At 45.9% G+C, this 12,428-nt stretch overlaps 2 protein-coding genes across 7 annotated transcripts in view; one reads left to right on the top strand and one right to left on the bottom strand.

Annotated features, from left to right (window-relative positions):
* Positions 1-2,428: 2,428 nt before the first annotated feature.
* On the top strand, positions 2,429-7,662 carry LOC132707215 (juvenile hormone esterase-like). The gene is made up of 7 exons (XM_060678968.1): positions 2,429-2,654; positions 4,117-4,269; positions 4,324-4,498; positions 4,552-4,737; positions 4,790-5,358; positions 5,411-5,700; positions 7,323-7,662. Exons 1-7 carry the CDS (start codon positions 2,457-2,459, stop codon positions 7,537-7,539), a joined length of 1,788 nt encoding a protein of 595 aa, XP_060534951.1. The 5' UTR covers positions 2,429-2,456; the 3' UTR covers positions 7,540-7,662.
* LOC132707214 (supervillin-like) overlaps positions 7,586-12,428 on the bottom strand; it is a 71,459-nt gene continuing 66,616 nt past the window's right edge. For all 6 annotated transcript variants that reach the window (XM_060678967.1, XM_060678965.1, XM_060678963.1 and 3 more), the window contains exons 12-14: positions 10,407-12,019; positions 8,681-9,002; positions 7,586-8,625 (exon numbers count right to left, since the gene is read on the bottom strand). In XM_060678967.1, coding sequence (XP_060534950.1) covers positions 8,093-8,625; positions 8,681-9,002; positions 10,407-12,019 — 2,468 coding nt within the window. In that variant the 3' untranslated portion in view covers positions 7,586-8,092. The remainder of the gene's footprint in view (positions 8,626-8,680; positions 9,003-10,406; positions 12,020-12,428) is intronic.

Here is a 12,428-nt window from a genome sequence, read left to right as displayed (position 1 = left end):
TCAGATAACGTTAGAACTAATAATTGGTGTTTACGTTGGCGATTTCAAGGATTTAGGATGTTTGTGATCTATAATTAGACGCTTCTCTAGTTGTCGTTTGTTATTATCTGCGTCTGCTCCGCGACGAAAACAAAAATGGCTGTATTTAGTCTGCTACGAGACGATAATGATGCACACAGCAAGCATGGACAATAATTGAAATTGTTCAATATCGAAATTCAAATGAAAAAGTATAACATCCGGTATTTCATCGTGAAAGGCAATTGAAAATCCCGTCAAATCATAAATTATGTCCCTTTGACTAAAATATTAAGAATTCCGGAATTACAAGAAAATTGGATTATTTGGGACTTCAGTGCAGCAAGAAGAAGCTTACAGACTAAGTAATGTTGCAACTGGTAGTCAGTAAAATATTAGTACTAATCACTAAAAGTGTTTGATGGAACGTCAGTAAAGTACATTCTTTATTCCTGATCAACAATCGCAACCGAAACAGAACCTGCTGTCTTAATAATAATAGAAACAATTTGTCGGGTCTAATAATGTGATAATACAGATACAAGCGCTGACGTCACGACCAATGGGGTCGCGTTTATTTCCATTCTATAATGGAAAGATTTTTTTTGTGAAAACTTTTATTGAAATGTCTCAATTTACCCATTAATAATAGTAATAACATTTATTGATACACATCAATGCTTAAAATTCGTGAACAATATCAATATACATGGTATAAATATGTATAAAAGTGAATATGGCGATTTATATACAATAAAAATTTTATAAAAAAATTATAACTGTTACATGAATCAAAATCTTTTTAGTATTAACTCTACAAATTATTAACTCTATTGTTGACATTTTATGATAATGCAACGAGCTTTTTTGCAAAGATAGGTCAGCGAAAGGCTCAGAAACTCGTCGCCGAAAATGCAGCCGGGCCTTCGTTATGCGCACGTGTCAAGGCGGTCCGCTCATTATAAAAAATACCGGTTCGCAATTAAAATAATAACCGAGCAAAATGGGTCGTCGACGAAGCTCTCTGATCCGCAACACCGATAACCACTCTGATAAAACGCGTGACATATATTTTGCTTTACTTATCGACTATTAAAAACGGACAATTTGCCATTTAGGTCGGGCAAGAACGACTCGCGAAAACAAGCGGACAAATGGCGATTTCCTTCGGGCCGGGCTTCGCGCTAGAGCGTCCAAAAAAATCTACGGAGCTAATCGCAAGCCCACGGCCCAGAGCCGTGACTTATTCGAATTCGGACGTAACTTTAAGAGTCACCTGAACAAGTATTAAGATTACCCTCAGCCTCATCTGAATCGATTTTAACATCTCACAAGATACAGGTCTATAATCTGGAATTCGAAAGAGTCATAACTGTGATTTCGGAAGAGTCACGTTGCTAACAAACTAGAAGGTTGACGGATTATAAGAAGTATAAGTAGCATTGATGACCAGCTGATGTAAACTGACTTTAACCAGTGTCAAACAAGTTGCAGGTCCACAATCTACAATTCGGAAGAGTCATAAACTGTTTTCAAACGAACAACTTCGAAAGTAACGTTGCCAGCAAACTGGAGCCTCTGTGGACCGAAAAAAGTGTAAAAGCCGTCTTCAGTGATGACCAATTCGGATGAAGGATAGTTGTGATTTCGGACGAGAAAATTTAAGCGTCACTTTGGCAACAAGTTAGGTATTTGGGGTAATTGTTTTCACTAGTGCTCATATGAGCCGCAAGTCGACGACTAAGAGTTACGATGACAACAAGCTGGAAATTTCTCGGACAGTGAAATGTATGAAAGCCGCTTTCAATGCTAAGAAACTGTTGTCAACCAGCACAGAAGTTACAAGTCTACAATCTGGAATTCGGAGGAGTCACACCTGTGATTTCGAACGAGTAACTTTAATAGTCACGTCGGCAGCGAACTGGAACGTCCAGGGACCATAAAAAGTGCTAAGGTCGCCTTCAGTCCTGACCAAATGTTGTGGACGTTACATAAGCCACAAGTCTATAATCTGGGATTTGAAAGGCTCGTAATTTGCGATGAGCAACTTTAAGAATCACTTTGGCATCAACTTGGTATATTGTTTTTAACTAGGATTTGTAAAAGGTATTAAGGTCGCTTTCAGTGCTGACCCACTGTTGTGAACTGATTTTTATCAACCTCACTCAAAGTATAGATCTGCAATTCGAAACAGTCATAACCTGATCGACAGTCAATCACAGGACTACAAACAGATGCAATAAAAAGGCAATATCGCAAACGTTTCGTATACTCAGAAGGATCACGAAACGAATTCCGAATCACTCTTGCAAATGACAGAATACTGAATTAGGTCATCGCGTTTCCCAGGTTCTCTTCGACGCACCACCCTGTATCAACGTGCGCGACGGCGCCTTATATAAAAATGAGGCGCCGGACGCGAGTTATTTGTCGGTGAAATGGCAGTCATCAAGTCCGTGTTCGTTTGCGTCGCGATCGCCTTCGTGGTCGAAGCGTACGACTTCAAATTCCCGGTCGCCGGTACCGCCTACGGGTCGGTTAGAGGTGTTACGAGGTACTCCCGAGGCGGTAGACAGTACGACTCCTTCACGGGGATACCATACGCGAAACCGCCGGTCGGCGAGCTTAGGTTCGCGGTAAGTTTTGATAGGAGGTAGTACCGCAGTAGAACACTCGTACATTAATAGAGAATTAGCAATTAAGGACATTAACGATTCTAATTTAAACAAACATGTATTAGCGAATATAATAAACTCTCAATTAATAGATAACAACAAACACAAAGAAATTTTTCAAATGTCACTAGTAAAAACTATCAAAAACAAAGCTTCTGAAAATAACATAATATTTACACTTGTAGATAATGGGAAGACAGTCATATCTATCAAACACGATCCTACCGAGTTATGTCAAAAACAAATCAAGGAAGTAATTACTACCTTCACACTATTTAGCGACAAAGAAAAATATTTTTTAACAATTATCAATCTATTAGTCCTGTCTTATGTAACAGCTCCAGCAGTTAACACACACAGATTTTAAACTAAAATTTGCAATAAAAAATTATTTTGAATTAATCAACAAAAATAAAGATATCAAAATCCCTTCTAACGCAACACTATTTACTTTTGATGTACAAAACTTATTTCCCACTATTCCACCTATGGATGTGATAGATTTAGTAGATTTCACCCTAACTCGGAAACAGGTTAGCCCATTGGTGAATCAAGATTTATTAGATTGCTTAATAATATCTTTAGACCAAAATTATTTTGAATTTAATGGACAGATTTATACCTCTAAAGAAGGTTTGATTATGGGAAACCCACTTAGTCCTTTGTTAGCCGAGATTTTTATGGATAATTTGGGTTGAAGCGTTTTTTTTTGTAAGTTTCAATCGAGTCTGGTGCCTTTAGTGGTCTGAGTAACAACATGGGCACTGCTCGCTGATTTAAGTCGTTCTTGGTACCATTTCAGAACTATGGAGTCTACGTTTAGGATTAACGGGTATTTCGTACTTGTTTTAAGTTTTGGTGCTACTAGTTAATTATTTCATTTCGTTCATTTTACTGTTTTTTGGTAATCTAGGGTTATTTTAAGATTTAAGGGTCCCCGCGTTCTATCGTGACATGGAAATCACACATTCTTGGTAGTACCCGCTACTGCTATTTCAATGGATTAAACTAAATTATTCAATTTGGTTCTTTATTACTACATTTTAAACTTTTTTGCCAATAACGACCTCGAACGGTACTACCCGTTAGGCGAAAACAGTCATTTTCACATGGATATCGCACTCCCGTCACTGCACTTGGAGTCCGTGTTGTTGATTAGATAAAAACAAGTTTGAGTGCATATCGAAATACTTTTAAAAAAGGCAACCTTGGCATGGGCGCCGTTAAAAATCGCTTAATTAAAGGTCACCCGGTGGGTACTGTTTCGCCGAAACGCGTGTCATCCAAAGCGATTCCTTCCGCGCTTCGGCGAAATTTGTTTTGTAAATCAAGAATCGCCTGACCCTCGGTCGTCTAGACGTCCGGCGACCTTGTCGGCCGACGCGAAAGAAGGTGAAACGGGTACCACCTTTCACCGTTTCAGGCTCCGCAAGATGTCGAGCCGTGGGATCCCGAATTCGCGCTGGACGCCACGAAAGAACCGCCGATTTGTATTCAACGGAACTACGTGTTTTCCAACAACCCACCAATCGAAGGCCAGGAGGACTGCCTCTATCTCAACGTCTACGCGCCCAAGGTAGTACCCGGCAAGTTTACGCGCGCGTTTGGAGTACTTTAAGGGCGTTTCCAGACCGGTGTTTACCGCAGAGATGATTCCGGTAATGGTACACTGCTACCGGTACTCGTCTTCATCCATTGGGGCGGGTTTTTTGCCGGTCGCAGTACCACCGGCTACTTGGGTCCGGATTATCTGATGGATAAAGACGTTATATTGGTGACTTTCAATTACCGCCTGGGGCCTTTCGGTGAGTACCGCCGAAGTGGATGTTAGCGTCGGTACACTCAGAGGTGGTTCCAGGATTCCTCTCGACCCTCGATGACGCCGCGCCCGGCAACTGGGGTCTAAAGGACCAAGTACTGGCTCTCAAATGGATCAGGAACAACATCGAGGCATTTGGTGGCGACAAAGACAGGGTCACGATTTCAGGCCAGAGTGCGGGCTCAGTGAGCGCCCACTACCACATGTTGAGCCCTTCTTCGAAAGGTAGACGCATCGCGGAAGTACCCGGTACCGCGTCTACGTTGCTTTCTTCCAGGGTTGTTTAACCAGGTGGTGACTGACAGCGCAACGAGCCTGGTGATCTGGGGTACGCCGTTGAACGAGGTCCGTCTCCAAGTAACTATCGCCCAGTCGCTAGCAGTGGGATGCCCTAACACCACCAATACCACCGCTATCGTCCAATGTCTGAGGGCGGTACCGGCTCAGACTATAATGCAGTCGCAGGATCTGCTCAGGACCTTCTACGGCGACACGGTGACTGTATTCTCGGCCGTAGTCGAACGAGAGAGCATCAACAATCCCGACCCGTTCATCACCAAAACACCAACGGAGTATATCGAAACGGGGGAGTTTAGGGACGTACCCTGGATGGTGGGTCTGGTCCAGAACGAGGGCATCCTCAGAGCGCCGAGCCGAATCAGGCCGAAGGAAATCAGAGACGCGTTAAACGCCAACTTCGCCCAGATCCTCATCGACATCCTGGGATTGGGGCTCAGCAGCCCAGATAACCCGAGACGTCTCTACCAGCAGTTGATCGATTTCTATCTGAGCGGTCAAGAGTACGTGAACGTTTCTGATCCGAGGAGCGTCCAAGGTTTTCTCAACGTAAGTGGAAGTGAAGGGCGTTCTGGTAGTGGAAATCAGCCGACACTTTCAGCTCTATTCCGACCGCCTCGTCGTGTACGGGGTGTACCAGACGTTGATGCTGCAGGCCTCCAAAGCCACGAAGCCGATTTATCTGTACAATTTGGACTACAGGGGGCGGTACACGTACGGCGATTACTTCGCCGCCACCGACGAGGATATAGACTTTGAGTGGGGGGCGTCGCATTGTGACGAACTGCTGTACCTCTTTAGCTCTGACGACCTGTTCCCCAAGCTGACGGGTCAGGACGTCGTCTTGAGCGAGAAAATGGTCGCCCTTTGGAGCAACTTCGTCACGTACGGGTAAGAACGTGACGAGCCAACCTCAAAAGACTTTCTCCCAAATCTCCTTATGTTCACATAAAAGAATATTTTCATGCCCTTCACTTTTTCCAAAGTTTACAAATTTTTTATCACCTAGCAGTGTTTGGTTATAAATACGTAACAGTCTAGCGTGTGTGGCAAAAATTTATAACTGTCGTTTACACCAATCACCTAGCTTTGATACGTGATGAACAAGCAAGCGGTTTTTATACGAAACAACCACGTTTAGACATGTGACGATTAAACCCGTAGCCTTGCAGCAGGCGTGTACCCTTGATACGTGATGACGAAGCACCTAGCTGTAATGCGTGATGAACATGTAACAGGTTTTTATGTTACAATCAAGCACGTAGCGTAGCGTTCATGTATGACAACCAGGCAAGTAGTTTTTATACGTAACAACTAGGCACGTAGCTTTGATACGTGATAAACACCTAAAAGGTTTGTATATGCGACAGGTGGGCACGTAGCGTAGCTGTTTTTGATACGTGACAACTAGGTCCATAGCCTTGATTCGTGAGGAACAAGCAAGTTATTTTTATATGTGACGACCAAGAAAATAGTTTTTATACGTAACAACCAGGCACGTACGTAACAAACAAGCGAACAGTCTTTATACGTGACAACCAGGCACGTCGCCTTGATACCTGACCACCATGCAAGGAGTTTTTATAAGTGACGACCAAGAAAGTAGTTTTTATAACAACCAGGCACGTAGCTTTGATAAGTGACAACCAAGCAAGTAGCTTTGATACGTGAAGACCAAGCAAATAATTTTTGTGTAACAACCAGGCACGTATCTTTGATACGTGATAAATAAGAAAACAGTCTTTATAAGTGACAACCAGGCACGTCGCCTTGATACCTGACCACCTTGCAAGGAGTTTTTGTAAGTGACGACCAAGAAAGTAGTTTTTATAAATAACTAGGCACGTAGTTTTGATACGTAACGACCAGGCACGTCGCCTTGTTACCTGACGACCAAGCAAGGAGTTTTTACACGTATCTTTGATATGTGACAAATAAGCAAACAGTTTTTATACGTGACGACCAAGCAAGTAGTTTTCATACGTAACGACCAGGCACGTAGCTTTGATACGTGATGACCAAGCAAGGAGCTTTGATAAATGACGACCAAGAAAGTAGTTTTGATACGTAACAACCAGGCACGTTTCTTTGATATGTGATAAATAAGCAAACAGTCTTTATACGTGACAACCAGGCACGTCGCCTTGATGCTTGACGACCAACAAGGAGTTTTTTATAAGTGACGACTAAGAAAGTAGTTTTTATACGTAACAACCAGGCCTGTAGCTTTGATACGTGACGACCAACCAAGTAGCTTTGATACGTGTCGACCATGAAAGTAGTTTTGACACGTAACAACCAGGCACGTATCTCTGATATGTGAGAAATAATCAAACAGTTTTTATAGGTGACAACCAGGCACGTAGCTTTGATATCTGACGACCAACCAAGACACCTTTATAAGTGACGACACCTAGCGGGTAGAATCAAAAATATAACTGTCGCTTACACAATGCCTTGCCAGTAGCGATTTGAGATGCGACGTCTGACTAAACAGATACTAATTTTCGCAGGGATCCAAATCCGCCAGAGAGTCCGGTCTTGGACCGCTCGATCTGGACGCCGCTGAGCGTCGACGTCACCCCCGACGACGTCCGCTTGCTCAACATCACCGGGAACTACGAGACGGGCCCCGCGTTTCAACCCCAACGCGGGTACTACCCGGAGAGGATGAAGCTTTGGTCAGGGTGTGACATCATCGAGAACAAAGGCGTCGCGACGACGCGCTAAGACGCCGAAATTTTTACCGCGTGCATATTAAAAAAAACATTATACCGAGGAGTAATATCGAAAATATTTATTAGAGAAATGAGAAAAAAATATACAAAAAAAGAAACACTGTTACACACGTAATTATTATACAATCGACGTTTGACCCTAAAATTTAGTACAAAAGCGGAATTTCGGTGGGAGCGAGGAGCGCGGAGGGGCGGAGAACATTATTAAATTGCATATGGCGGGGAGTGGGGGCAAGGCACCTCGTACGATATTATATTTACAAATAAAATATGTTACAAATACACATCGAATATCCTAATCACAGTTAATGACACTTTCAAAATCACAAACTAAAAGCGAGAACGGGCTCTCGGGAAAGGGGGGGATAAGGGCTCGCGTGGACTGAGCCGATCGGCCGTAAGTAAGGAAGGGGGGCAAGACTTTTAAGTACGTTTCTACTGTAAAATGGCAGTTTCGCGGTACTATCGCAGCAAATACGCTGCTATAAAAAATATTCGTTCGTGACGGCGATATGTGATTAAAAACAAAAAGGGGGCGTGGCCGGTCAAAACAGACCCTTCTCCTTCTTCAAGGCGGTTCGCTTCCAGGGCGGCAGGTCGCGGAACTCCTCGCGCGACATCGACAGCAACTCCTCGAAGTCCGCGTTGGATAAGTAGACCTCGAGCTGCGTGGGATCGACTCCTTCGGGGAGCGGTCTGCGCAGAATGTCGACTAGCGGGTAAGTCGTCCTCGAGAGTCTCGCCAGAACGCTCTCGAGGCGGGGCTTCTCCCCGAACGTACGTCCGTCTCTAGTGTTCGCCTCCGCGGCGTCGCATCGCTCCTCCCACGCGGGAAACAGGTTCCGGAAGTCGGTCGGCTCGAGCCCCGCCCACACGAGGTACGCGACCACCGGACGATCGTCGTCGCGCGTTTTCTTCCAGTAAGCGACGGCGGTTTGCATGGCGGCTCGGCGCTCCGCCTGCCACCTCACCCGACCCGAACCCGTTTGATCGGCGGCGAGGTCCGCCTCCTCTTCCGTCTCGGGCCACCAACCTTGCCACAGCCAGAGCTCGTGGCCGTTGTCGAACAGGAACAACACTGAAATTTTATCTAGACGTTGCGGCAAAGAAAAAAGCCGCTAGAGGGAGCTTACCCGGCTGACTGGCGGAGTACAGGTCGGATTGCACGAACGGGTACGGACTGACGTGTCGACTCCGGTGCGGGCACAACACCTCGGTGGCGACGAAGCTGCCGGTCGTGCTCGACATTTTGAACAATCGCGGCGTGTGGTCGTAGGAGTCGTCGCTGTTCGCGAGAGACAGATAGCGTTCGCGCCCTCCGGGAACGCGGTCCAGGAAATCCCCACCCTCGCCACTCTCCTCGGTCTCGGTGACCGCGACCTCCGCTAGGAACTCTTCGGGAAACAACTCCGACGGTTTGGCGTCGACGATTTTGCGTACCGCCTCCATCGCCACCTACCGAAAATCATGGAGTAATTTTTCGCCAATACCGTGCATGCTTTACGTTCCAACCATATAGCTATAAGATAATATATCGGCCCTACTATGGTAAAAAGTGATAGGGTGTGGAAGGTGTGGATCTTTTGCGCATGCGTCACCCCCAACGACTGAGTTGTGACATTGCCGTAATTTTTCTAGAAAATTCTTATAAGAACGTAACATCAATCGCTGAAATCCGAACAGAATTGGCAACGCCGAGCTAAGTAATTACTATCGTCATGTGCCCGGTACCATCGTTGTTTTCATTTTTTGGTGTCAATATATCCGTACCCTTTTTCGAGTTTTGTGAGAAAAATGCCCAACCATTGGAAAACTCGTGTTTGTAGTCAAAACAGCAAGGAAAAGAAGGCGCCCATCTATTTTAAAAATTCTACTCATAATTTGTTAATGTGAAAATTTTCCATCCATCTTGAACATAAGTGAAATTTTAGTTGAGGGGCGTTCTTGGGCTTTATTTCCGACAAGTCATAATAATAACCGTCTTTCCCAGGTAAAACTAGATCCGACACCTGCAGATTTTTTATATTCAGGCGTGGTCAAAACAGCAAGTTACAGAGAAGCCTGAGACAAAATAACCATCGGTCATCAGTTTTTAAAAATAAATTAAGGCACAGTAACATATTGTCAGCAAGCAAGGTGCAACTGAATGTTGTTTTGAATTTACAGTTAGTGAAATTTTTGACAATAATTGACAATGGTTTAACGTATTATAAGTGAAAATTGTTTTGCCCGTATTACTTTCATATCCTCTTTTGCAATTTTTAAGGGTTGTAATCTTCTCAAGTCAAAGTAACACCGAAGCATCTTATGTGAGGCGAAATTGTGCAAATATTATAAAATAGCATATTTTTTTCAAACTTCAAATTTTATTCAATAAAAGTCTTATTTATTAATTCATGTATTTAATCCTTTACACTTTTACATTGTGTTCGTTCTTTTAATGTTCGGCACTCTATCTTCTATGAACGTCAAAATGAGTCAACATTATATAAAATACTATTATAATTAAAGGTAAGAACTGGCAAAATTTCTATATGCATTTCGGAAAAAAATAGCTTACATGAAAAACATATGTAGAAAAAAAACGCCGAATTAATTACAGAATTATACTGAATCTGCATTATTTTTCCACACCTTGACTCCTACTGCCATAAAAATAGCGCATCCAAAAATTGACAATGTGCCGGCGGCCATGTTGCTTGTTGAAAGCCGCAAGGTCTTATGGGTCCAACGTCAGAATGGTTAAAAACGAAATTTTAAATATCGCGCATGCGCACGTTGAAAGAAGCTTTTCAATTTTTTTTTACATAGTTGCTGCACTGTCACGAATTCCCCAACACCCTGTATTTATATTCTCACCCTCCGTTTCTGTTCGCTCGCCTTGGCGCCGTGCCACACCGTCACCGTCGCGTGTTCGAGGTCGAAGAGCGCGAAGGACGTCCTGCTGCGCAGACTGTCCGTTTCCGCCGGCACCTCCATCAGGTAAATCTCGTCCTCCATCTCGCCGCGGACTAAAAACAATCGCGGCCGCCTCCCGCGCCCCGCCTCGTTCCTCTTGCCGAGGTGGATGACCATCGCGCCGCCGAACAATCTCAGAAAAGCGGCCGGCTCCGCCCCCTGCGTGACCCGCACCTGGGGGGCGTTCTGCTTGTCCAGCTCGACCGTGAGGAAGGCGGCCAGGCACTTTTCGTTCACCGACGACTTGGCGCCGTGCCAACAGAAGAAAATGCACCTGTCCTTGCCGACGGGCGCGTGTTTCGACGGTTTGCCGTTCAGTTCCCGCCCCTTGACCGTCTGCCTGAACTTCCAACTGTAGATGTAACTGTCGCCGTCGTAAAACTGACCGACCGAGTTGGCGTCCAGACGCTCGTGCGTGTTCTCCATGATGCGCCACGCGACGATCTCGAGCGTTTCGTAGCTGAACAAACGTCTCGTCTCGTCGTCGAAGTAGGAGTGGCCGCGACCTAGGTGGACGTCGCCGACCACCAGGTCCGGTTCCGAGTCTTTGACCTTCGCCATCTCGTCGACGTTGCACGGTTTTATTTCGATGGACGGCGTGCGGGATTTGTTGCCGCCGTCTGCGCCTCGAGCGCGAATGACGCGCGAAAAGTGCGGCCAATCGAGGAACTTCTCGGTGAAAAGGATGGTCTCGCGGTGCTGCGTTATCCTGCAGAACAGCGCCCAGTCCGGACGCTTGGAGGCTTTCTGCGCGGGCTCGCCGGCGGGTTTCCTGTCGCCAAGGACGGACGCGACGTTCAAAGGGCACACGTCGCAGTCGACGTAATTGTAGCCTTCGTCCCACATGTCGCGCGCCAGCTTCAACGCGAGCCTCTTCTTCTCGAGCGGGGCGTTCTTGCCGCTCCACACGTACATCTCCGAGCCGAAATCGAATACGATCACCTCCTGCTCTTTCAGCATCTGAATTTTGGGCACGGCGCCCCAGTAACGATCGTAGGGCGCCAGCTCGTCGCCCTCGAGCCGGTAAATCATGTTGGTGTTCAAAATGTTCGTCTCGTACGTCTCGTCCTCGTCCGGATGTCCGGCGCCTACGGTCTCCGGCACCGTATCGCTGCCCAGCGCCCTCCAGAAAGCCTCCAGGTGCCGCCCGGGCGACTTGTTGGACACCGCGACGATTTTCGCGACGTTGCAGCCCATGTCGCCGGTTTTCTGGATGTGGGCGGCGACGTCAGATGCGCGCGCCTGTTCGATGACGTTCGAGTAGGCGCCGACGTAGCTGTAGAGGGCGCCGGGAGTCACCAGTACGAAGCAGTCGCCCTCGTTGACGCTGCCGGGCGCCGGCTCGACGAGTCGCGTCTGCACGTGCCGCCGACCTTTGATCTGGAACAGCATCGGGCTCTTCCACGGAAGCAGGGTCGTCGGGCCGGAGCCCTTTTTCAACGCGACCGCTTTGAAGTCCTCGTTGCTGGCGAGGCCGGCGAGCGCTTCCACCGCCTTGTTAGAATTTAAGGCGACTGGAACAATGCAAGAAGACGTTGTGGCAAGTGAACTACTGAGGTTTTACTACTGCAGAGCATGAAATACGCATACATTTTTATTGATCGTTCCCGGTTTGTTAAAAATCGACGTTACAGGGAACGGGACAAACGAACTACTTCGAAACGTAGTTTCCGTAACGAATATTAGCGATACCTACTTATTTTAAGATGCTCGATGTGCGGCTCAAATAAACCACTTAATAAAACGAAAAATAAATTACCCCGTCGTCAAAAAAGTAAATAGTGCGCAGACTAATATAAAAATTAGCAGCAACAGCGGGTGACAAACGAACTACTTTTACGGATTACGTATTACTCATTGGTGAAACGCAAGGAACAAATGAACTACTGCGGTTTTACTACTTACCGTTTTCGAGAAAGTATA

Source organism: Cylas formicarius, unplaced genomic scaffold, assembly GCF_029955315.1.
Source record: "Cylas formicarius isolate icCylForm1 unplaced genomic scaffold, icCylForm1.1 PGA_scaffold_9__14_contigs__length_23061073, whole genome shotgun sequence".
NCBI classification, from domain to species: Eukaryota; Metazoa; Arthropoda; class Insecta; order Coleoptera; family Brentidae; genus Cylas; species Cylas formicarius.
This window is presented reverse-complemented; position numbering and strand designations above follow the sequence as displayed.